At 32.3% G+C, this 27,906-nt stretch overlaps 1 protein-coding gene across 1 annotated transcript; it reads left to right on the plus strand.

Annotated features, from left to right (window-relative positions):
• The first annotated feature begins 2,558 nt into the window (after positions 1-2,558).
• On the plus strand, positions 2,559-23,402 carry LOC134722481 (uncharacterized). The gene is made up of 17 exons (XM_063586102.1): positions 2,559-2,757; positions 5,162-5,247; positions 6,475-6,591; positions 7,445-7,684; positions 9,426-9,546; positions 9,953-10,063; positions 11,262-12,659; positions 13,544-13,779; positions 14,240-14,710; positions 16,330-16,513; positions 17,179-17,374; positions 17,977-18,113; positions 18,500-19,367; positions 19,769-19,959; positions 21,031-21,162; positions 21,486-21,562; positions 22,701-23,402. Exons 1-17 carry the CDS (start codon positions 2,640-2,642, stop codon positions 23,400-23,402), a joined length of 5,385 nt encoding a protein of 1,794 aa, XP_063442172.1. The 5' UTR covers positions 2,559-2,639.
• The last annotated feature ends 4,504 nt before the right edge of the window (positions 23,403-27,906 follow it).

Below are 27,906 nucleotides of genomic sequence, written 5' to 3' on the forward strand. Positions count from 1 at the left end.
CATTGAAGAAAGAAAGACTATAAAACTAAAATCAGTAAATGCAGAATCCAAAAGGTTACAAGATCAACTGCAAGTAAAATACAGAGCAAAAGACAAAGAGGTTAAAAGAAGTGCTAGAAAAGATAAAAGACAATACCTGGAGGACCTTGCAAATGAAGCAGAAAAGGCAGCCATTTTTTGAGAGTTAAGTACAGTTTACAAAATCACCAAACAACTCTGTGGAACATCAAATGCACAGACAGCACATGTAAACGACAAAAATGGCAAAGCATTGAAAACAGAAAGGGAACAAGCAGAAAGGTGGGTCCAACATTTCAAAGAGGTATTAAACGTGACAGCCCTTAGCCTGAATTCATAGCTACCCCTGAACCATCAGAAGATGATTTAAACATCATCACAGAACCGCCAACTATAGATGAAGTAAAAAATGCCATTAAATCATTGAAGACGGGGAAGGCACCACGCATTGATTCCATTCACGCAGAGATGTTAAAGGCAGACCTAGAAACATCATCCAAAGTACTCAACAATCTTTTCCTTGTCATCTGGGAAGAAGGGGACATTCCATCAGACTGGAGCAAAGGCCAGATTGTCAAATGACCAAAGAAAGGAAATTTACGTAACTGTGACAATTGGAGGGATACATTACTTTTTGTCCCTAGTAAGGTCTTTTGCATAATTCTTCTAAAAAGAATTGATAAAATTGTGGATGAAAAGCTTAGAGAAGAACAAGCAGGCTTTAGAAGAGGCAGAGGATGCATCGACCAAATTTTCACTCTGAGGAACATCATCGAGCAATGCATTGAATGGAACACATCACTTGTCATTAATTTCATTGACTTCAATAAGGCCTTTGAACGTATGCATAGAGAAACTCTTTGGAAAATTGTTAGATCATATGGAATTCCACCAAATATATTGATGCTAATAAAAGCCTTCTACAACAGCTTTGAATGCAGTGTCATCCTTGAAAGCTCTATCTCAGACTCATTTGAAATAAAATATGGTGTAAGACAAGGATGTATTATGTCACCAATCCTGTTTTTACTTGCCATTGACTGGATACAAAGAAATACAACATCAGATAAGAAAGGGGGTATCCAGTGGACCATGTTTAACCAGCTAGAAGACCTTGATTTTGCTGATGACATTGCCATATTATCAACAACAAGTGAACACCTCCAAGAGAAAACCAACATACTTAACAATTATGCAAAGCAAATTGGTCTGAATGTCAATGCCAAGAATACCAAGGTAATGTCAATAAACACAAGAAATACAACACCAATAACAATCAATGATCTGCCAGTGGACAGTGTTGACGATTTCACCTACCTTGGAAGCATCATAAGCAAAGATAATGGAACAGGGAAGGATATAAAGGCAAGGCTATCTAAGGCACGCGCAACATTTGATAGACTTTATACAATCTGGAAGTCTAACCAGTACAGTTTAAGGACCAAATTGCGAATTTACAACAATGTAAAATCTGTTCTACTGTATGGTTCTGAAACTGGTGTGTTTTAGTTAGTGACCTTCAAAAAGTAGATGCTTTCCATACAAGCTGCCTAAGAAAAATCAACAAAATATTCTGGCCAAATAAGATCAGCAACAAGAGCCTTTTGAAGAAATGCATTGCTAAGAGTATAACAGCAGAAATCAAACAACGAAGATTTAGATGGTTAGGCCATGTACTGAGAATGCCACAAAATCGCACACCTAAAACAGCTTTATATTGGACACCACCAGGAAAACGGAAACCAGGGAGACCTAGAATCTGTAACAGCAGAATTAGAAACAATGGGCTACACCTGGAGCCAAGCCCAGTACATGGCTAAGGACAGAGAGAAGTGGAGGCAGTTTGTTGTGGCATTATGTCCCACTTGGGATGAAGAGGATAAGTAAGTAAGTTACAAATTATAACATCATACTGATTTTAATTTTCCAATTGTACACCTCCAATTTCGCAGCAATAAAGGAGTGGCAAAGATACCAAAAAGACAATCAAACTCATAAGATGAAAACAGACTGACAACGTTATCGGTTATGGCAAACCCCAAAAAACATAAAATCCACTTAACCTCAGTGAAGTGGGACGAACGGACGGAAGGACGCACAGACCAGAAAACATAATGCCCATAAATGGGGCATAAAAATCAAATATGATATGCAGGTGACGAATACTTTTGGCCACCCTCTGTATATGCCAATATTTTGTATAAACCGAAACAAGCCTAAATTTGTGTATGTTAGTTTTGCAAAAATAATTAGTGAGATGTTTTGTATGTACTAAAAAAAGAGAAGTAAAATAAAATAATAAAATAATAAAAAACGGCAAAGGGTGTATGTAAATTTTGACTGCTTTGTGCTAGCCTACCGTAGTTGCAGGACTTTATAGTGCTAGTACACTGGAACGCTATCCGCAGGAGGACAGCGCCCCATGCTAATTATTATAATCGTAACTGAGTAACTTTTCACTTCAATTTAAAAACCGGAATTATACCGATTCAGTATGGAGCTTGGTTTTCATTTTACAGCATTTGATTGGAAACCACCAAACAAAAAGTCAATCAAGGGCATTTAAATATGTTTAATCTGGACAGATAATCGCCTTAGGCTTTAGTCTGTAAATGACCTGAATGACAATCAATATGGGGGATGAGGCAACCCTAAACCGTATCTTAAATGGATGCTTTGAGAACCTACCAAAGCAGGAACACACTGCAGTCCGTGTGTTTATCAGTTCTACGTTCACTGGTAAAATGTCTTCAGCATTGTAAATGGATTGAATAAATCTGGCACATTTGTATGATTATCCCATTGAAAATCTTATCAAGTATTTAAATCTAATTAAAGTTTAAACTGTCAACTGATTAAATTGTCTCCCTTGAAGAGGAGAGGCAATTTTAAAAACTGCTTATTTCTGTTGTTTTTCAACTAAGAGTCAATTTTTGGTGTTATTTTTGTGGATCTTTTTTTTAAATCAATGTAAAACAAGATATACATAAATCATCACTCATTCATATATATGAAATAACAGTAAATTGTATTCCCTTTAAAAAATATATATATTTTAAGGGATTGTAATACTAGAAGAGGCACTGTACTGCAAACAATAGCATTAAGGTCACAAATGCAATACACACACATCATCCACAGCAGTATAAGAAAATAAGATCAAATTCTTGTTTGAACATGTTAAAAGTTGCAATCATGAATATTTTAAATGAGTTCTTAGATAATAATCCTTCAAATATTTTGTTTTTATTTGAAAATAATTAGAACATATTCTAAAATTTGAGTTGATTTATGCAATAAATTGAGTAAAAATGAATGGATTGTTTTAATTTTGTGGTCTGATATGATAAAAACAACAATAGACAGGTGCCTATACACTATGTCAAGTTCTTATTTAATGAGACTCCATAAAGGGGGGATGAAATGGCAGAACTTTCATGACGAAGAACGGTAAAAATTCATCCAAGGTATAAGGAAATATAACTCAACATGCAGACATCTTATACGTTCAGGTATTTCACATCCAAAATTTGATGGAAATATTCTTTATAAAGCACAAAATGTCAGTATTCTCCTCAGAAACTAACAAAACCTTTAAATAGACTTATTAAAAGGGGATATAGTTACGATACTGTTGTCAGGTCATTAAAGATTGCATATTTTGGCTTTAACATTGATTCACTGATAGGGTCTTTGCATCAGAACTAAACACATTTATTTCTAAAAAACAGTTGTTGGCATGACACGGGTTATGTTCTTCTCATATATTTTATGATAGTATGATACTAAACCCCTAACGGGAGGGATTGTACCTGATATTCATATGATGAAGACATAATCTTTCAATCAGTTTAATTGAGGTCTGGAGCTGGCATGTCAGTTAACTGCTAGTAGTCTGTTGTTATTTATGTGTTATTGTCATTTTATTTATTTTCTTTTGTTACATCTTTTGACATCGGACTCGGACTTCTCTTGAACTGAATTTTAATGTGCGTATTGTTATTCTTTTAATTACTTTTCTACATTGGCTAGAGGTATAGGGGGAGGGTTGAGATCTCATAAACATGTTTAACCCCGCCGCAATTTTGCGCCTGTCCCAAGTCAGGAGCCTCTGGCCTTTAATTTTGTTAGTCTTGTATGAATTTGAAGTTTAGTTTCTTGTGTATAATTCGGAGTTTAGTATGACGTCCATTATCACTGTACTATTATGCATATTTTAGGGGCCAGCTGAAGGACACCTACGGGTGCGGGAATTCTCGCTACATTGAAGACCCATTGGTTGCCTTCGGCTGTTGTTTGCTCTATGGTCGGGTGGTTGTCGCTTTGACATATTCACCATTTCCTTTCTCAATTTTATCCAAAATGACGATATCAGTATTTATTTTTGGTGCATGTTGATAAAATGTACTTTCTTTTCGACGATAATTTTATTTTACTGATTTTAACAAATCACCATAATTTTTTTCAAAAAAATAATGATAACAATAATTATTTGAAACTTCTGACAAATCACAATAAGAGTGTTATTGCAGAAACACTTTAAAATTTAAACCAATTTGGCGAGATTGGTAGCCAAAAACAACCATTTGACGCCTGATGGTAAGGGCATTCATACATTTGTACCCTCATAAAGGTTATTACCAACAACAAATTTTCTAAATTACAGAATACATACATAAAGAAATGACAAAAGATAACCTCTGACAAGGTTTCTGAATCAGATCAGGTTCAGGCAATTATGTTAAAGAGTAAAATTTATGTTTGCTTAATTATTTTCATCAATTGTCTTACAAAAGGTACATTGTATTTAAAATAATATACCTTAAAAAGTCTGTACCAAATGAGGACTTTACTCTACATTGCCAGGGCCTTTTATAGCTTACTATATTTATGAATGGGATCACTGTCTGTTTGCTCATTGTTGAAGGCTATACAGTGATATGTAGTTGTGTACACCCCCAGTTCTTTTGTCGGTTTGTTAGATGTCTCTTTGGCCTTCATACCACATGATGGCACATCTCTTTATTTTAATATAGAATATATATAAAAGAGAAGATGTGGTATCATCTACCACATACAAATGTAAGCCACCTACTTTAATACCTTGATATGATAAATAATCATTTTATAATTATGATTTTAGATATGACTATGGAAAAAAACTATCTGATGAAACATAGTGTACCTAAAATAAGGGAGTATTGCTTAAAACAAGGATTGGATTTTCAGGTATGTACATTGATGTATATGTTTGATGTTCTCATATCAGAGTTTTCTTTCTGCATTTGGCATTTGAATAATTATTATCATGGCAAACCTGTACAAGTGAATTTTAAAACATTTTACTATGGTATGTACTTTACTAGATGTCCAAACAGAAACATGTTGTAAAATACATGCCATGCAATGAACTCAAGCTAGCATACCCGTAGCCAGGGGGATTTGGGGGGTTCGGATGAACCCCCCCATCCGAACCCCCCCTTGAAAACAAATAAGCACTGTTAAAGTCAATGTTCTGTTCGAATTGTGACTGTTAAAGTCGAGTTTGTGAGTCAAACGAACCCCCCTTTGGAAATTCCTGGCTACGGGCCTGGCTAGTGTTCATATATTTTGACTTTACTGTAGCTTATAAGCCTTATATATATAGATTATTACATTGATACAAGTGTATTATCTGATTTATCCAATCGAGATATTTAAATTATCAATTTTAAAGTCCAAGTCTTGGCGAGGACTTTAAAATTTATAATTTAACTATCTCGATTGGATAAATCTGATAATCCACTTGTTACCATGTAATAATCTGTTTCTCTAATGATTTAAAGATAAATTTCCTTCTTTTCTTAACCAAAAGCCCCTTCGATTGCCTTCCACTTTCCACGAAGTTGTCAGTTTCATTAACACCTGTTAGAACATTTTTATCATTTCAGCGAGCTGAGAAAGGTTATGACCCTTTGACTCAGCCAATCTTCTGAGATCAATGGCAACCACATGTTGATTAAATTTTTATTATACAATGGGTTCAGAAAGGGATATATTTCCATAGAATTAGAGAAATAAATATACTAAACTTCTGTTAACTTTGTTAATTTCATTACAGAAATAATCTCTTAAATTCCAAATTTCACATTCTTGTTCTTTGGTCTTGAAAATGTTTTTTTTTATATGGCAATCATATTACCTCTTCTGATTTTTATAAAGCTTAAATTAGAATTAGTAAGAATTTGAGGTGCTGTAAATTCCTAAATTATTGCCAGGTTTATATTAATTTAAATAATGCAACTGGGTATCACACTAATAAGAATCCACATTCTGATACCTGATACATATATCTGTACACAGTTTATCCTGAAACCACAATAGTATACATGTATCTTGTATTTTTGTCAATTCTTTACAAATCACAATAATAAATGCATGCAATAATTTCTGAATTTACAATAATTTTTATTATAGATAGTAGACTATTGTTTAGGAGTGAAGGACGAGACATCAGTAAATCATAGTACAACAGATCTTATTTTAGAAGAAGTTGAAGTATGTAAGAAAACATCCAAAGGACCATATTTTGTGGTAAGTTTATAGAAATGAACAAAAAAGTGCCAAAAAAGTTAACATTATACATGTAATTGACCAAAAGTATTTTCAGTTGTACATGTTTATGCTCATTGATTTTAAAAATAGGCAAAAATGGAGAGTATTATTAACCTGCTTAATATCTACCATAGAAGCCACCTAATTTATTTAACTGTAAACCAATTTTATTTGTATTAAACAGACACATTTATATCTTCTTGAACAGCCTGAAACTGCTACTTTAGAATAAATTGAAAACCCTGTTAAGATGATGATCATAGGGGCAAACAAAAACATTAAGGCAAAGCAAAAGCACACAACACCAACACAAAAAAGTAGTTAAAAAAGCCACAAAACACTTAAAAAACTGATGATGAACTTAAGTGCTCCTAAAGACAACAAATGGAAGCTTTTAACGACCTTGACTGGCTATACAGCCCTTGCACGGTCGGTTGCTCCTAAAGGGCCAAATGTTCTGGCTTATGTAGTGGCATAACATCTTTTTAACCGCTGATTTCAACTTTATTATTACTTTTGCTTCGTTCAATAATTTAATTGTGACCGTTGACCTTCTATCAGGAAAATCATGATAGAAATGACAACAGGGGAAATTATATTGATATGTCACATTCAAATAATTACTAAGTAAATACATTTATAGAATTTAAACAAATGGGGATGTAAAATGTTTCTGAGACAGCAACCCATAACAAATGTCAGTGAAATAAATAGGAAGAGGATATCCCATAGCTTTAAGCAAATCAATCCTCTTTATATTGTTAAAAACATTATATATCGATTAAAAAATATAACAGTTTTATTTGTATTTATCATGAATACTCCATTTTAGTTCTTTCTTGGTGACAAGTATGGGCTTAGGTCATTACCAAGCAAGATTGAAGCTACAGAATACAAAACTTTATATCGTATAGCAGCAAAGCTTGATTTTGATACAATCTTGCTGAGTAAATGGTACCAAAGGGATGACAATGCTGAACCCGCTGTTTTCTGCCTTCAACCAATCATAGATATCCTCCCTAACTATAACAACGAGGATCCTGGGAAATCCTCCCAGTCTCTTAGAGATAAGGTAATCATATGTAATAATGTGTATAAACTTATGTAGATTCATTATCATTTGTTGGGTAATAGGCTTTGTTTACAGAGATTGTCAGAATGGTGAAATCAAATATCCACAAATATGCAAGTTTTCAGCAATCCATGAAAATTGATACTCATGAAATTAAATGCTTGAAATTTACCATAAAAAATTATATTTGCTCTTTTGGCACATGTGTAAAAGAAGGCCGAAAGATACCAAAAGGGACGGTCAAACTCATAAATCTAAAACAAACTGACAACGCCATGGCTAAAAATGAAAAAGACAAACAGAAAAACAAAAGTACACATGACACAATAATATTATGTATTTTGGTTACATTATTTTTTCAAAAGTGGCTTACAGTGACTTGACTGTAAGTGTTGCTATCCACCAATTGCAACTCATTCAAAATTTTGACCAAATTGCAATTTGTTTTATTAAACCATATTGTCCAACTGGTCAAGAAATTTGAACAAATTGTTCAGTCAAAATGTGAAAGTGCAAGGTGATAAAATTAAACATACTTACAATCCTATAAGACTTTAACTAAATGTAGTTACTAAATCTGTCTATCAATCTGTATAGTTATATTACAGGCTTTACCTTACTAAAGGTCAACTGTTTTATTTTGAATTGCTATAAAAATGTCCAAACTATTACTAAGCTTTTATATAGTTTTTCTTTCGAAAAGGATTTTATATTTATAAGAATCATATATCATTTAAAATAATACATTATATATTCAGTAAAATATGTGTGAAATAACAATATGCTATTGATAAGTTTCCTTGGGGAGATAACCTAAAATACTATTCTTTTGAATAAAGACTTTTTGAAACCAAAAAACGATCATCTCCCCTTCCTACAAACATATTGCAATTTCTCAAATATTTTACTGAATATGAAATGTTTTTATTCACATAATGTGTGATTCTTATGAATATAGAATACTTTTTGAAAGAAAAACTATATGAAAGCTTAGTTTGGACATTTTTATAGCAGTTGACCTTAAGTATGGTAATGGCTATAATATAACTATACAGATTGATAGACTGATTTAGTAATCACATCAATACAGTAGAGTTAAAGTCTTATAGGATTGTAAGTATGATTTATTTTATCACCTTGCACTTTCACATTTTGACTGAACAATTTGTTCAAATTTCTGACCAGTTGAACAATTTGGTTTAATAAAATAAATTGCAATTTGGTCAAAATTTTGAATGAGTTGCAATTGGTGGATAGCAACACTAACAGTCAAGTCACTGTAATAGCATTTAAATTAAAAAAAAAATCCTCCTGTCCAAATATTGAGCATTTGTTAGTCTAACATGCTTTTTTTTTTTATCTTAATTCATCTATATGTTTTGGAGGTTTGTATCATATCCATTTTCACTGAACTAGTACACATTTTTATTTAGGGGCCAGCTGAGGCCAACCTCTGGTTGCAGGATTATCTCGCTTTATTGAAGACCCATTGGTGGCCATCCAATGTTATCTTCTCTTTGATCCGATTGTTGTTTCTTCGACATATTCCCCATTTCCATTTTCAATTTTATTCTTAACCAAAAATTAAGGGGCTTAAAATATAATAAGGCATTTAAAATTGTTGAAATTTATAAAAGATTGGTAACCACTTTGTGAAGATGTCCATAAAGTGATGTAATCTATATCCTACATGCTAAAGGGAGATAATAACTTGACCAATTATTACTTTATTCTCTTAAAGGATCGTAAAGAATGGGATAAAACTAGTGACAAATTGATGACATGTTTACGAGGTAGTGCAGACAAGGCTTTAGAGGAGAATCGTATTACAAAAGACCAACATCTAAAGTACTTTTACTCAGGTAGTTATTTTTATTTAATCTGCACATAAGGTACTTTAAAATTTTATTAAAGATTTTGATCATCATTACTATGACTCTTTCTTTCATGATTTGCATGTTCTCATAGAAAATTAGTTTCAAATTGAAGAAATATTCTGGAATATGATTTTCCCTGCAATGGATACAGTACCACAGTATATTTTTCTTGTTAGAATTTATAGTATAGAACAAATGTTCCAAAAGGGACAGATATACAAAGTTGTGAGGACTTTCCATTAGAAGAACAGATATATGTTGACATACTTCCGGCAGGCTGATATAATATCAAATAATTTTGGCTAGTTTTTGTATTCTTCCTTTATTGATTGATAAATTGTATATGAGGGTTGATATATAATTAATATTTTGCCTATTCATTTTTATTTAGTTCTAGAGGCAGAAGCATTGGCAGGAATTGTTAAAAGTGATAATACGAGAAACAGGGTCTTGGTACATTTCAGAACATTTGGAGATTTAAACAAAGATGATGAAATAGCAGGTATAGATTTAAAGACTTTCTTCAGCTAGTTATCAAAAAGATATTATTTCAAGAAAAGTTAGAATTTTTTATTGTAATAGTGTAGTACCATCCATAGCTTATCACCATTAAACATTTTTTTTTAAAGACACTTTTTATTGGTGTAGGAAGCCAGAAAAAAACACAACCTTTAATATGGAAACTGATAATTCTAGTCAATAAAGATGGAAACTGACAATTCTAGTCAATAAAGAATTGAGTCAAGTGCACCTGAACTGGCAGGGTTCAAACTCACAACCTCAATGTTTACTGGCTAGTGATTACTACTAACACTACTAAAACTACTTTTTCACCAACCCCCAACGCTAAAACTAAAAAGAAATATCAAACTAAATGTTTGATTAAACTGTGCTAACAATATTGTTTTTCAATGTATGCATATATATGTGCTATTCAGAGACATAGAACAAATCTAGTTAAACAGTTCTGTTCACAATTTTTATTATATATAAAAAAGAAATGTGGTATGATTGCCAATGAGACAACTCTTCACAAGAGACCAAAGGGTGCAATCAACAGTTTTTTTCTATGATGTCATATTTTGAGGTACCATGCATAAGTGACCCTTAGCGGTGGACTGATTGATAAAGATACTTGTATAAAACTACATATCACAGAATCAGAATGTTCTCTAGTTTATAATGAAATAAAAATAATGTGTAATATTAAAAAAAAATTCCATCCAATGAAAATGGGGGAAAATAGACCTAATTTGAACATAAAAAAGCTGAAACCAGGTCACTGCACACCCATGAAGACATGATCCATGCACATTTTACATAATCAAAACTGTATGAAATTTATAGGTTTTTACCTGGCCTTTCAAAAAAAATCTTGTTTCAAGGTACGGTCTCCTGCTCTGAAAAGAGCTACAGTGGCTGCAAATAAGTTTTCAATTTTCACTGCCATAAAAACAGGATGTTTACACTGTTGTCTTCCCTCAAAACATGTATATTTAATATAAGTTTTATAATTATTTTTATCATTCAACCTATTTTAATTGAAAGCTAATTAACTTATTTTTACAATCAAATACAAAAAAACATGATACTTTTTCACCAATTAAGTAAATAAACAGGGTTTTTCCTCCATGGTTATAATTAGGGTAACAGTTGTTATAATTTGGTGAGACTAGGTATCATTATGTTGTTTCTTTCAGGAAAATTCACTGATCTAGAGAAAAAAGAAATGTATCCTGGTCAAATGGAAGTCGGCAACAAAATAGATCAAGAAGCTAAAATAATGAGGGAAAACCTTAAAAAGAAAGTAAAATCAGTTCTTCTTCCAAATGCGATGAGAAAAGACATTTTGTATTGGACACGTAATGGTATAGACCCTTACAATGAGGATCACAAGACATACCTCATTAATCTTGATAAGCATTTTGAACATTCCATTATAAACATGATAGTTAAAACAATGAAACCTACTAGTTCAAATGAAGATGATTTGATTGTGGAAGAAATACTAAATCATTTGTTGTTTGGTCAGAAGGAAATAGAAAATTTCTGTGGACGAGGAGAAATTTTAGAAGAAATAAAGACAAGAATGAGCGATTGTCATGGTAACGAAGATGATGAAAAGTCGATCCAAAATGTAAATAATGAAAACAACAATTGTCTAAAGGTAAAAACCAAAGAAGATGAATATTTTGTAACTGTTAAAGAAGGAATGAAAGAAAGTGCTGCGGAATGTAAGGATAAGAGTGTTATATATACATACGGAGATATAGATATGGATGAAGATTCTGATCCAGAGAGGAACCAGAAACTAGAACTTATAAATTCATGTGATCTGATGGAATATTGTCGTCCTGTCATATTGTATGGAGAATCTGGCATTGGCAAGACAGCAATAATGGCAAAAGTAGCAGAGTTATCAAAGTTATGGTTCCCAGGGTGTTCTACTATTATCAGGTTTCTTGGTACTTCCATTGGATCTTCCTCGTTACGTGGTGTCCTGTGTAGCATAATCAGACAAATATGTAAAATCAGTAACATTACACTTCCATCATTCCTAGACCTCCATGGGGATTTCATGTATGTCACACGATTCTTTGAATCTTTGCTCAATAGATATGAAAGTTCACAGAAATTAGTTATTTTACTTGATTCGATTAACCAGTTATCCTGTCATGACCATGCTTATCTCATGAACTGGCTTCCACTTAAGCTTCCAAAAAACATTCATCTTGTTGTATCTATGTTGCCAAAAGCAAATGAATGTCTTCAAAATATCAAAAACAGATTCCCTTTTCAGCTGCAATTCATTGAAGCTCCTATTTTGCCATTAGATGCCGCTGATTTGGTAATTACAAAATTCTGTCAGCACAAGAAAAGACGAGTGACAAAGCCCCAGAAACGTCATATTCTGCAATTGTTTGGAAAATGTGGCAAACCTTTGTATTTAAAAATATTAACAGTCAGAGCTCTTCAGTGGAGATCCTTTACAGAAGTCCAAGACTTCAAGGTTGGGCCTACTCTGCAGGCAGCTATAACTCTATTCTTTGATGAACTGGAGAAGAAATATGGTACAGTTGTTGTTGAAAAATGCTTTGGTAAGATTGTATTTATATTTTTTGTTCATGATAAGCAAAATAGATCTGGTGATCACTGATTAGTCACATTAGTGATCATTACCCCCTACTAAATCATCATTAGGACAACAGTAAGGACAACCACTGACAAGGCATGTTTACACATGATGTGTTTAACTAATTTATGAATACTCAACTCTGTTCCTTTTTTATCTGGATAAGTTTAGTAATTAAAACAAGAAAATAAAGCACTAAACTCTATGATAAAGTTATCAACATAACACTTAGACCACTGCTCCATAAAATAAGATTCCAAAATCCTAAACGGTAAGGGCAAACACAATCTTATGAAACACACAGATATGCATTTGTGTATTTGATCTTATCGCCAGAAAGAAAATTAAAAAAACATTGTAATTTTTCAAACTGTTATTATATATTAAAAAATTTGTTATTAATCCCTAAAAATACATTACAAGATCCATTGTTTTATTTTTAAAATATTTAACTATTTTTGACATTGACTGTATCTGTGTCAAGCTGAAGAAAAAATAATTATTGAATTGGTTTTCAGCCAATTGAATTGAGTGTGTAGGTAAAGGTAATATCGGTTAGCTTGCTTTCTACCTGAACTGTGAAGTCATTTTTTGCTATTTAAAGTATACTGCCCTCCTTTCGAAGTATCCTGGTCATAAAGATTGTTGGACTAGTCTACTCTTTAAAGAGGGTAGTTTACCTAACCTAATTATGACTACACTGTTCAGCTAGCAAGCAAGTTAACCAAAGACATTACCTTTACCTACACACTCAATGCAATTGGCTGAAAATGATTTCTCCGTTTTTAAAACACAACTAAGCAATTAAATGCTCAACTGGAATTTAAAGTCAAGGTATTTTCTTTATAGGCTTTTTAAGTACTAGTAAGGAGGGTTTGAGCCATGCTGAGATAGAAGATTTACTCTCATTGGATGACGAGACTCTACAGAACATCTATCTGTCTCACTTACCACCTGACCCTGACAATATACAGATCCCGTCATCTCTAATGTCTCAACTCATCAAAGATACCAAGGAGTACATGTTAACACTGAAATCTGGAGGCAAGAATGTCATCAGATGGTACCATAGACAGTTTGAGGAGGTCAGTCATAATAGGGTCCATGCGCTAAAAATCCCAAATAGCCATGCTAATTAGTTTTCCTTAGATGAAAACTAGTTCAAACTTAACAGATTCAGCATAGCTCCAGAAAAGAAGTGCTACATAGATAACATATTACCTCCATTCATAACACTTGATTTAGTAATTTTCTAGCCATAGCTTTATTGGAGCTGAATAGCCTTACACAAGATTTTTCAGAAGGTCATCCTAACATACATTTCAAGCAAATTTTTCATAAATTTTAATGAATAAAAACATCTAAGTTTATTTGTCCTTTACTGTTTTGAAACTTGTTGTTATGCGATGAACATTTTGAACACATCCAATCAAATGACCTTTGAATACTAACTACTCCTTTTCACACTGAAATTGAATTTAAACATACTTTCATAACATTAGTTAAACTTTATGATAAAGGATTTCCTATGCTTGTATTTTCTAGATCTCAAAGAAAAGATATCTGAAAAACAAAGATGAGGCAAGTTTCCATACAACTTTGGTGGAATACTTTAGTGGAACATGGTTCAACAAAGCCAAGCCTCTTGAAATCACGCATAAAAGGAAAGTTTGTTATTCAAAATCAAAACGTGGGGTTCCAGACCAACCTCTTTACTACAGTCCTTCCCAATGTAATGTAAGAAAGCTGATAGAATTACCCTACCATCTGATCAAATGTCACATGTTTAAATGTTTCCATGACGACATAGCTTGTAGTTTTAAATGGCTACATGCCAAGTGTAAGTTCGTTTCTGTTTCAAGTATGGTTGAAGATTTGAAAATTGTGCTGGCTGAAATGGATGCTGCAGGGGATATTGATAACACTGTGATATACAATGACATCAAAATTGTTCATCAGATGTTAACTGCTGGTAGTGAAGACATTAGGAAAGACAACTCTCATTTGGCAATACAGGTAATAAATCTTTCAATATACGGAGATGCCAAGGAATCCCTTTATACATTAAATTATATATTTTTCTGTAAAAATACAATTATTAGTGTAATGTCTTTGTAATTGGATGTGTGTCACATTTTAGCACTTTACCAGCTTAACTTTAACAGAGGCTGATTATGTCCCTTGTTTGTAATTTTTAGCTCACCTGGCCCGAAGGGCCAAGTGAGCCTTTCTCATCACTTGGCGTCCGTCGTCCGTCGTCGGTCGTCGTCGTCATCGTTAACATTTTACATTTTGAACATCTTCTAGAGAACCACTGAATGGAATGAAACCAAACATGGAATGAATGTTCCTTATTAGGTGCTGACCAAGTGTTGTTACTTTGTAGCTGATCCATCATCCAAGATGGCCGTCAGCGGGGACTTAGTTTAACATAGGACCCTATAGGAAATGCATACAAATCACTTCGTTTAGAGAACCACTGAATGGAATGAAACCAAACATGGCATGAATGTTCTTTATGAGATGCTGACCAAGTGTTGTTACTTTGTAGCCGATCCATCATCCAAGACGGCCGCCAGAAGTGGACTTAGTTTAACATAAGACCCTATGGGAAATGCATACAAATGACTTCTTTTAGAGAACCACTGAATGGAATGAAACCAAACATGGCATGAATGTTCTTTATGAGATGCTGACCAAGTGTTGTTACTTTGTAGCCGATCCATCATCCAAGACGGCCGCCAGAAGTGGACTTAGTTTAACATAAGACCCTATGGGAAATGCATACAAATGACTTCTTTTAGAGAACCACTGAAGGGAATGTAACCAAACATGGCATGAATGTTCCTTATGAGGTGCTGACCAAGTGTTGTTACTTTGTAGCTGATCCATCATCCAAGATGGCTGCCAGCGGGGGACTTAGTTTAACATAGGACCCTATGGGAAATACATACAAATGTCTTCTTTTAGAGAACCACTGAATGGAATGAAACCAAACATAGCATGAATGTTTCTTATCTGGTGCTGACCAAGTGTTGTTACTTTGTAGCCAAATTTTATCTTTTTTTATATGAATTCAAAAACTCAAATAGAGTCAGGTGAGCGATACAGGCTCTTGAGAGCCTCTAGTTTTTTTTGCATGGAATTGTCAAAAATTTAGGCAATTATTCAACCTTTTTCCAAAAATCCTTGTTTTACCCCTGCTTTGCAAAGTATTTCTATGAAAAGATCTCCAACCCAAACTATGTAGACGTAAACTGTAAAAGCAAAATATTGTCATATAAAACCTTATTCTAGAAATTGTTAAATATAACAAAAATTGATAATAGAATCAAGAGACATGATTGTCTCCCATTCTCAGGTGTTTTCAAAATTCAATTTTTATCTAATAAATTTTTTATATGAAAGAGCAGCTGTGAATATCTGAGAATAATTTTCCATTTACATATATAAATTCAAAAATTAAGATAAATTTTAGAATATTTCAGAAGAAATGTTAGTAATAAAGAGAATTTCAATTTGAAAATATAAAACTTTGGCTCAAAACTTATAAATCTGTGAGGGTTAATATTTTATGGTTTGAAAAAAAAGACTTGATTTTAATTTTCCTAAGCACTAAAACTCTTTTTTTCCAGATTCTTGGCCAATTTGGTTCATCATTTTATAGAAGTTCTGCATTGAGGAAACTTGTAGAAGAAACAAAAGAATGGTCAGAGAGCTGTAACATAGCCTTGTTACTTCCCTTGGCTCAATGTCTCAATTCTCCTGATGGTTACATGAACTTTTTAATCAGGGCTCAAGTATGGATGCCAACAGGAGGTATTAATAACAAGTTTAACCATGATTATTTATTAATTTTGGAGGAAAAAGTTAGCTCCAACAATTACATTATAACTTTCGACATTAAAAGAAGGTAAAATTTCATTGTAAGATCCATGTATTCAGACATTCAGTAGAATGTTCAGGTTCATGTCAGTAGAATGTTCATGTCAGTAGAATGTTCAGGTTCATGAAGTTTTAACATATTGCTGTAAATTTCTGTGTCATTTAGTCTGTAATTTAGTCTCTTGTAGAGAGTAAGTGAGTTGTCTCATTGGCAATCATACTACATCTTCTTTTTTATAAGTGAGAAAGTAATGTTCCTTATGAAAAACAAATTTAATCCATTCTTGGTACTTTGAAACATTGTAATTAAACATTTCTGTAGACAAGTTCAGTGTAACTTGCCTAATCAGACAAACTGGGGGACCAGAAAAAAATGTCGGATTAAGCAGGGTGTTAAAATACTCAGGTTGTTTCTGCAAAGATAGGCATATTTTTGGACCATGAAAATGTGTCCGTTAAATCAGGATGTTGGAATTCTCAGGAATGGAATAAGGCCGGTTACACTGTATTTGTTAACACAATTTAATATTTCCATACATTTGAGAATAATTTTGCTGTTTTTCATCTCTTTTTAAAGGAATTTTATTTGAATATTTTAGTTGATGTTTGGAAACAATATGGTGAAATGGTACATCTCGATGAAAGCACTGGCATGTTAACTGTTGTAGAGGTTCTCAAAGATAGGTCACATGACTACTTGTCCAGATTTGACACAAATGATAATTGGTCTACAGTATTTTCACAAAAGTTAGAATATAAAGATACCACCTCTATTCATCAACCAAGTAACAGCAGGTAAAATCAGAAACTCACTGTTAAGTCAGTTGAGGTTATCCCTTGTTTTATATAGGATTGCTATTTACACAGTACTAACTTTAGTCCTGAAGACACCAATGTAAGTGGCGAAAACATTTAGACCAGAATAAATAACTTCCTTGCAGTAAACTAGGATGTTGTTATCTTTGTGTATCATTACTAACTTTAGTTTAACTTTGCATTTAAATCCACTTTAAGCAAACTAAATACATAGAGGCATTTTTTTACTGTCATATTAACCTAGTTTTCATGCTCATTTATTGCTTCTTTCGCACAATTTTACCAATGGAGAGAAAGAGACTAGAAAAGACCAAGACAGCAGCCCAACAACACATGATTGTCAAAAATTATTAATCTAGTGTTCATAAGTGTAACATAATATGATGTTGTCATACCCTGATGTTTAACATCCATCCATCCAGTGATTTATCTATTTTGAAGTATGTTTTTCTCCAAAAATTGACGTTTATGAAATTATATCAATGTTTAGAAAGTAGTGCAGAACATACAACCATGTAAAAGCTTATATTCTTTTGTTATAATAGCAAAAAATCACCTGTAAATTTAATTTTCTGTTACAGATTCATAATTCTTAGACACTCAGAGAAAGATGGACATTTTGACAAGTTAATCAGGTCTGATACTCTTGCTGAAATCAATATATCAGACCAGACCCAATGTATAACTGCATCTGATAAATATGTGGTGTACTCTTCAAGTAAGTTATATAATACAATAATGCAATAACAAGGTTGGACATCCTTATGCTATAGTTTGATCAGCTGTAAATATTGTAAATACACTTTGATTCTATTTTGTTTGTTTAGTTTAACTATCCTCATTTTGTGTTACATTAAAAAGGCTTTAGTAAGATTGTTTTTTTAAGGTGAAAAATATTCATGAATGCTTCACTTTCAAGTTAGCGATTTGAAAATCCTCTGTTGGTTAATTATTATATATAGCCAGTATAGACTGGAATAAAATTTTAATATTCAACTGAAATTGTGTTTTTTATTTTGGGGAAGAGTTTTGCACCTCTGATATTGTTAATTTTATGGTCCTGAATTAAATTGTGTACTTAAAAGTTTTTTCCTTTATTTTCAGTGAACAAGGTCAGTGTATGTATGATAGGAGAAAACTTAGCTGCTATATCTGTTATTAAATCTCTGGAATTGGATGGAGGTGAAAAAGTTCAACATTTACTGCTGTCCTCTGATAGCAGGTATCTTGTAGTTTTTTTTACACTATGTGTGTATATTCTATCATCTGAAACCCTTGAGATATTGTACACAGATAAAGCAGAGTCTAGTGACACGATATATATGCAAACTCATCCTACTATTGCACATATAACAGAAAACAACATACTTTTCTACAAAGGTATTGGGGTTGGAAGACACAACAGCATTTGCATGTTTGACCTTGAAAACAGTAAAGAACTTCATGCCATGTGTCATTCACAGAAATCTCCTCCAAAGTTCATCTCACATCACCCATCACACAAATATACAGCAATTGTCACAGATAAAAGATGGTTTATTCACGATTGTGAGAATGGAAAACTTGTGTCTGAATGTCCACAAGATCATTGTGGCGATGATGGGGTCGCTCGTTTGCAGTTGTTTGGATCAGATAACATATTTGCTGTGACCACCCCATCAAAGGCGAAAATCAATGATATAACAATATTTTATTGTGGAAATGTTGACAGTCCATTGCAAGAAGTTGTGCCTTTCCTGTCATTGAAGGGTCACAGTAAGGAAATAAACCAACTGATCTTTACGAAGGACGAGAATACATTATACTCAGCATCCCAAGACTGTACCATCAGAGTTTGGAACTTTGAAAAAGTGATCACAGATTTCCATGCTAAATACTTAAAACAGGATGACATGTTTGATTCAGAAAGAGCCCTTGAAGATTACAACAATCAAAAACAAGTTTGTTCAACAAATGCTGTCAGGATCAGTTGGTAAGATTTTTAAGACAAACTTAAGATCATTTTTCTTTAGTAGTAATATGTAGATGCTTCTTGAAGCATAACAGTACAAGACTTACAAAGGTCAGAGGTTTCTGTCATAGGCCATGTCAGACAACCCAGACCAAAAAAGTATAAATTAAGTTGGTTCCAGAAAAACAAATATTTGATATAAAAAGTACAACCTAATCTTCCATCAAACATTAGTGCTATATTATAAGTTTTATCAAAAATACCAAGGTAAATTCAAAAAGAGTAATCACTGACAAAACAAAAAAAGCCATGTTTGTCGAAAAAAACATTTGAAATAAAATTTCCATTTTATGGTATTATTAGGCAAAGCTGCATATTTGCATTATTTACACAGGGCATTGTATATGTTATTTTCTTTTCAGTGACAGTAAGACAGTATTGTTAGGCAAGTCCAATGGACACTTTGCTGTGAAGGATTTAATCACTGGTGAATGTATACATGAGCAAGATTATCAGAAAAGCATCAAAATAATGCTAATATCAAAAAGTGGGAAAGAGATTATTCTGATCCCAGAGACAGAAGATGACATAATAATTCTAAATTCTACAACATGTAAGTACTAGAATCAATTTTTTTTATCAAATTAATTGGTTGTTGGTGTTATAAAACCACTTTTAAGTGCCACTTTTTTGGCTCTTTCTTGCTGCCATTTTTTTTTGGGTGGATAAAGCCACCCACCTTTGATAGGAAAACTGACAATTCTAGTCAATTAATATTTGCACCAGCATGAACAGGGTATTTTTTTCATAATGTGTCCAATTACTTGTTCATGTCAACTGGAGGGCATCTTGCTTGAAGGGTTGTTCTAATTGGTTCACCTTGCCTGAAGGGCTATTAAAGCTGGTTGAATTTCCTATAACACCAGTTAAGATAGTTCTCCTTGCCGGAACACCAGTGAAGCTAGTTTATTTTGCCTGGATGACCAGTGTAGCTAGTTCAACTTGCCTGAAGGCTAGTAGAGCCTCACCTTGCATTGAGAGCCATTAAAGCCTTGCATTGTCTGAAGAGCCATTGTTTGCTCATCTTGCTTAGAAATAAAAATGCATTATAATGAAAAATGTTTAATATGGAAATTTTAGTTGGATCAGTTTTTTTTCTAGAATTGATTATCAGATATTGTTATTTTCCAAATTTTTAATTATACTGGTACGCCTTTCATTGTGCATTTTACAATGAATACCTGAAAAGTGTATCACTGCTTATCCAAATTCTTATGATGTTCCTAGAAATGATTACCCCATTTTTTTAAACTCTTATGAGAAAAATAACTTTTGAAAATTAGAAGTGTTTATGGACACCAACTCTCATAGCAGCACCATTGAAGGCAACAACTCTACAAATTTGTGTCCTCATTAAACAAGTGGGCCACAGATTCCAAAAAAAGCTCTTTTTGTAAAAAAAATCTACTGCATTGGATTAACTTTGAATATTTCAGCATTATTTTTCCATTGCTTACACAAATACAATTGATAGATTTCCTATTTAAAGTACATTTCTTAGAAAAGTTCAAGGTTATTGTGATATATAGGTGCTTGTAATTAACAGTTTTCATTAAATTGAACTATATTAATCCTATTGAGGATCAATTTTATATTAAGACAAAAAGCTGTTGAATTGTTTCAGATGAAGTAAAGCAGAGACTGATCGTTGAATTTCCTGTTCATTCTGCTGCTGAGGCCAATGGTATATTGGTGGTTGGACGACAAGGATTTTTATCCTTTGAAACTGAAGGAAAAATATTCAACATTAAAGATGGTATGATTTTTTTAATTTTTGTTATTAAATGTGGAAAATGGCTTCTGGAATTTGAATATGATATCATTGTGCCTCATAATGATGTTAATATAAAATTAATTAACCATATGTCCATGAACAATTTTGAAATTTGATAAACAAATACAAAAAAAACACCAAAAAAACTAATTGCTATTTATATGCAGGGTGCAAGTAAAAACATGAAATTTAAGTATAATGACAAATCTGAGATTTGAAAGAATCCAGATTGGATTATATGTTAAGATTTAAAGGCTGACTGAAAGTATATAGATCATCACAATTTTTGATTTTATATTTCATAGGTTCAATGATAAAAGGATTTCAGCAGAAGTGTTTTAATTCTCTCACTGAAGTGGCCATTAACTCCACTGGTACAAAGGTAAGTTTGAAGGAAAGAATTTATTTAGAAATGAATGCTTCTTTTTGTAAATTCATTGTGATGTAAAAGCATTGACAGAAGTACATTCTGTATGATGCTTCATTAGAAGAATGTGTGCACAAGCAATGCTTTAACAATCCTATGAAATTCCTAAGGTGGTACTACTGGGAGATAACTAAAATCAATTGAACATTTTAAACACATTCTATTTTTGAGGAAATATTAAGCTTCTCAATGATCAAGAAGCCTTGATGGCTGAGTTGTCAAATAGTTCATCTACTGTATCAACTATCAATGATTATCTCCAGTTTCTGCAGCTCTCTTAACAAATAAAACTTACCCCTATGATGTATCTATTAGTTTTCTCGTTTGAATTGTTTTACATTGTCTTATTGGGGCCTTTTATAGCTGACTATGCGGTATGGGCTTTGCTCATTGTTGAAAGCCGTACGGTGACCTATAGTTGTTAATGTTTCTGTCATTTTGGTCTTTTGTGGATAGTTGTCTCATTGGCAATCATACCACATCTTTTTTTTTTATAAGATTAGTGTTTTCCAAGTATGTTATATATCAAGTGAAATTTTCCAACAAAGGGTGTAGTTCAAGTTTCTTGAAATTTTTATATTTTTGTCAAATGGTCATTTGAGTAAATATTTTTTGAGAATTTTACGAAAATTAAACGAGCCAAATTAATTTTAGTCAAGGTGTTTGATACCACCTTAAGAGAGCTTTGATGGCTGAGTTGTCAAAAAGATCATCTACTGTATCGACTATCAATGGTTATCTCCGGTCTCTGCATCTCTCTTTACAAATAAAACTTACCCCTAAGATGTATCCAATAATGCTGAAAGTGGCACTATACAAACAACCAATCAATCACTTCACTTACTGTGGATTCATTGTTATTTGTTGGATACCAATTTTCATGGATTTTGTGGGTAAAGGTGAACCACTAAAATTGAATGTTCAACCAATGGCAAATTTTCTATATGCTTGTATGCAGACTTTCACAAAACCACAAAATCAGATATCCACAAACTTGTAAGTTTTCATGAATCCACAAAAATTGGTACCCATGAAAATAAATGAATCCACAGTTATGTGACAATTTTTTTATATATATATACGTGTATTGCAGGTTGTTACCCACATTGATGCTTTCCCATTGGTCATTCCTGTGAATGGAGATGGTACTCAATACAAGAATCTAGCATTACAACACTCTGATGAATGTATGACCATATGTTCAGGTGTTGATGTCAGCCCTGATGATAAGTATGCATTCTCAATATCACCTGATGGTGCTGTCCGTGTCATTAAAATGTCGGGAGAATATGCCATGAAGTTAGACACCAAGTCATCTGTAACTGCAGCTACTTTCTCACCAGATAGCAAGTATATTGTGTCATGTGGTTTTAAAACAATCTACGTGTGGAATTTACCACAAGGAAAATTAAGCTTTAAATTGAAAAAGCATGATGATTTTGTCAACACGGTCAAATTTGATCATTCTGGTCGATACATCCTGACCTCATCAACAGACAAACATCTGATACTTTGGGATTTGAGAAGACGAGTAACAGTATCTTCCTTTGTAGCTGATTGTCAATTAGAAGCAGTTGATCTGTCACAAGATGCTAAAAACGTTGTGTTTGTTCCAAAAGATATTGCAGACGTTGCCATTTTGAGGTCAAACAATTTGTTGTCGAGTATGATTGAAGGAAAGCGCCGTTTACCAATTACACAAAAACTTGTAGATGCTCAGGCAATGGCTTTATCATTCTCAAGTCAGAAACTGAGACAAAGAGAGGCTACAAGAATAGGTTGTCAAGTCATGTAATATTTTGATTGTCTAAAAGTTGATTTAGAAATCTATAATTGTAGAACTATCAACAGTTTTATTTTTAGCTTCTTTTTAGGTCGTTTTGATTATACAGATTGTCAACTGTTTTGGTTCTTAAACATACTTGGTGTTTAAATATTTGTTTTGGTGTAAGACCAGAAAAGCACTGCAATTTATATTTTTTTTTGATAAATTTATTATGCATTCCTGAAGAAAAGATTTAAATTTTATTGAAAAAATCATTTTTGTTGCCTCAGTCTGTTTATGAATCTTAAAATTCAACTCTTTCTTGCTTGATTCTGACTTCCTTTAGAGATATGCATGAAGCAAAATAGTTCAGGTTGGATATATTTCAGGGGAGATAACTCAACCTACACATTTTATTAAAGAATTCATTTTTCTAGCAAGTCAGTCTGTTTATGAATCTTAAAATTCAACTCTTTCTTGCTTGATTCTGACTTCCTTTAGAGATATGCATGAAGCAAAATAGTTCAGGTTGGATATATTTCAGGGGAGATAACTCAACCTACACATTTTATTAAAGAATTCATTTTTCTAGCCAGTCAGTCTGTTTATGAATCTTAAAATTCAACTCTTTCTTGCTAGATTCTGACTTCCTTTAGTGATATGCATGAAGCAAAATAGTTCAGGTTGGATATATTTCAGGGGAGATAACTAAACCTAAACCTTTTTAATTATAGAATGATTTTTATTTTATAACCTCTAGTTATGATAACGAATTTATTCTTGGTTCCCATATGTTAAACATATAGTAGAGGAAACTGGTATGGATTTGGACACTTTGAAAACATATTCCTCACAAAAGAACTAAAAATTTAAGAGAAAAAATAAAATTAAAATTGAAGCATTTTATGAAAAACTTGTAAATGATAAACTTTCAGAGCAAATTCACTATTTTTAAACATGTAAAAATAAATAATACAGAAGAAAAATATTTGTAACTTGCTCAAAACTTGATTTCAGAAAATTGATAACAAAATTTAGATTAAGTGACCATAATTTATTAATAGAAAAAGGGAAGATACCTTAAAATAACAAGAGAAGAAAGATTATGCAAAAACTGTAAACAAATTGAAGATGAAATTCATTTCTTTTTATATTGTAATAGAAACCATAATAATAGAAAAGTTTTTTTTTTTTTTTGATAAATGAGAATATCCACTTTATTAATTTAAATGCAATAGATAAAATAACATATATACTCAACCCAATTTCACACATTCAGGTAAATAAGCTAGGATCCTTTTTTAAAACAGTCTATTGAACTGAGGACATGGGACTCTTAAAATATTTACTTTTATTGTGTATATTAATGATCTTGTTGTTATTTTTTATTTTTATTTTGTTATGTTGTGTCACATTCTATTAATATGTAGTTTTATAGCAATAAAGATTTGAATGTATGATAATATATTTATGTTTGTTTTGTGTTTACATATTTTGTATTTAATACAACAGTTTTCTGTTATGTTGATTGAATATATATAAGTTAAACTTTTTAAAATACTCTTTTTGTGTTAAATTAATTGCTGGTGTTTAACACCATTGTATACATTAACCTTAGCATTTTAAATGCAAAATTATTTATGAAAGAAAATGTTTAGAACTATAAATAAGAGTGAACTTAAGCTTTAGCTGAGTTAAAGTCAAACTGAGAGAGAAAACACAGATTACCTGATTTATTAAATAAATGTCAACTTCAGCTCTAGCTGAGTGGTATATCAACGGAATAAAAAAGATAACTTTAGTTACATTCACATTCTTTTAAGAAGCAAGCTCTAGCTGATTGTTAGTCATTATTACTGTGAGAAAAACCTAGAGAACTGGGGTTTGCTGTAGACTCATTGTCATGATGTATTTATATAAGAAATGCTAATTTACCGATCAATGTTATTTTTTGTGCTGGGACAATTTACATTTAGTGTTTTTGCGATGAAAAGGTTATATAATATGTTGACATTCTGTTTTTATGTTCTATATACAATCAGCATTGTTATGCACATTTAGTGTCCGCCTGACCAGGAATTACTGTTTAGAGCTTACGTTTGTATTTCTAAAAAAGTGGCTCATGTATAAACAAAATTTGTTAACTTAATGGAGAAAACAATTTTATTTGTTTTGATGTTGTTTGTTTGTTTTTTGTTTTTGTTTGATTTTACAAGTTAGGTTGGTATTTGTCTGAAATATGTTAAGATTATATTAAGGTTTGTTTTATGTACACCAAGTCAAAGACAGCAAATGTTTTTTTTCTCCATTTTATCTTTATTTTTTAATTAGTGTATTATACTGGTTTAGTTGCTTTAAGCTTTATATTTTAGAATATATAGATGCTTATTATATTTTATGTTTATGTTCATTAATTTTTTATATATGTAAACCTCAGATCTATGTACGACCTCAAATCTGTGTCTGTTTCTCAAATCTATGCCCCATCGTGACGTCAATCGCTAATCTATGTCCATAAAAAATAATTCGGCCTCAAATCTGTGTCAGATTTTTAATTGTGACGTTTTTCTCAAATGTATGTCCGTTAAAAAAGATAAAGCTTTAAAACTTTGTAATGTTTAATTCTTTCTTAAGCCATGCGCAAATTATGCCCGTCTAATAATTTTGACCTTATAGATTTCTTTTATTAAGTCATTTCTCATAGTAAAATAATATTTTATTGGTATGTGTTTTCCATGTGTATACAACAGCTCAAGTATAAGTAAATCTAGCTAGATTATTTCGCTTGTATTTTAACAAGGACTAAGAAAGACCCTGATTTAAAATATTGTTTTTTAAATACGGTCTTGTACAGTTGTATGATTTTTGTTTTATGAAATAATTCTCCATGTTTGTGGTTAAGATCTTTACATGTGTGTATTATTATTGTATGACGTCCTCAAGAATTTAACTACACATATTTTTTTCTTTCTATAAAGACAGTAAGAAATGACTATTTGTATGCAACTTCAGCGTACTTTGATTGTCTCTAAATTCACTCATATTGCTGTTAAATTGACATTCATACCACTTTATCTTACGGGAATAGCATTTTCATTATGGTTGCTATCATTTACAAAGCGCCTTTTGTAAATTTTCTTGTAATATGGACTTGCACCTTCCATGGGATCAAGATTCTTTTGCATCTGATAGTGCATAAAGTAAAATATGTGGGAAAATAATTTAATTTAAAAAGGACATCATTAATCTTACAAGATTTGATATAGTGTATCTTTTTGGAATAGTGTCCTGCTCCGCCATCATTCCTTTTATGCAATGACGTCATATACTCTATGACGTTTTGTTATGTTTTACGTCTATACAAGGACATAGATTTGAGCCAAAAATGGCCATAGATTTTAGTAAATAAAGGACATGGATTTGAGACAATACAAGACATAGATTTGAGACTCTACCGGATATAGATTTAAGACAATACAGGACATAGATTTGGAACGTCTATGACGCAATATTAAAGGACATAGATTTGGAGAAAGGACATAGATTTGAGGCTGGACATAGATTTGAGGCTTACATATATTCGTTATATTTGATTTTTGAATGATGTATAACAAGTTGATTTTTTTAAGGACAAATTGACTTATCATAAGGCAAATAGTCTACGCTTATATTGGAGGCTCTAGTTTATATAATTCTTTTTGATTTTTTAAACAAGATATTTTTTTTAAAGGTGAGAGAAGGGAGATGTTTTTTGCAGAAAGGGAAATTGATAGAAAATGGAGAAAAGGGGCAGAGTAGAGGAGAAAACCCCCACAATTCCACTCCCTTAATTATATGTTTTTATGCCCCACCTACGATAGTAGAGGGGCATTATGTTTTCTGGTCTGTGCGTCCATTTGTTTGTTCTTCCGTCCATTCTTCTGTTCTTACGTCCGTCCTTTGGTCCCGCTTCAGTGTAAAGTTTTTGGTCAAGGTTGTTTTATGATGAAGTTGAAGTCCAATCAACTTGAAACTCAGTACACATGTGCCCTATGATATGATCTTTCTAATTTTAATGCCAAATTAAAGTATTGACCCAATTTTAAGGTCCACTAAACATGTAAAATGGTAGTGGGAGTGGGGCATCGGTGTACTTTGGACACATTCTTGTTTATATTTAAAAGAGATTTTGTCTAGTATTAAAGAAGAAGCAGAAAATGGATGGGATGAGGGGACAAACATTTTTTAAAGAAACTTGGCCTAGTGTTGTGGAAGAAGTCTTTTTATTCTATATGGTTTATATTACTACTTTTGACTGTAGAGAGGTGATGGAAAAATGAAAATTTGGATATGGGAGAAATCCTGCCCAATTCCACCCCTCTTGATTATGTGTTTTGATTTTTTAAGAGATTTTGTCTAGTATATTGTAGAGGAAGCAGGTCTATTTGTTTTGTATATTAACTTTAAATAGGTTATATTATTATTTTTTACTATATAGAGGCAAGGGAGAAAACTTTCTCAATTCTACCCCACCCCCTTAATTATGTGTTATATA

The sequence above is a fragment of the Mytilus trossulus genome, chromosome 6 (genome assembly GCF_036588685.1).
Source record: "Mytilus trossulus isolate FHL-02 chromosome 6, PNRI_Mtr1.1.1.hap1, whole genome shotgun sequence".
Lineage (NCBI taxonomy): Eukaryota > Metazoa > Mollusca > Bivalvia > Mytilida > Mytilidae > Mytilus > Mytilus trossulus.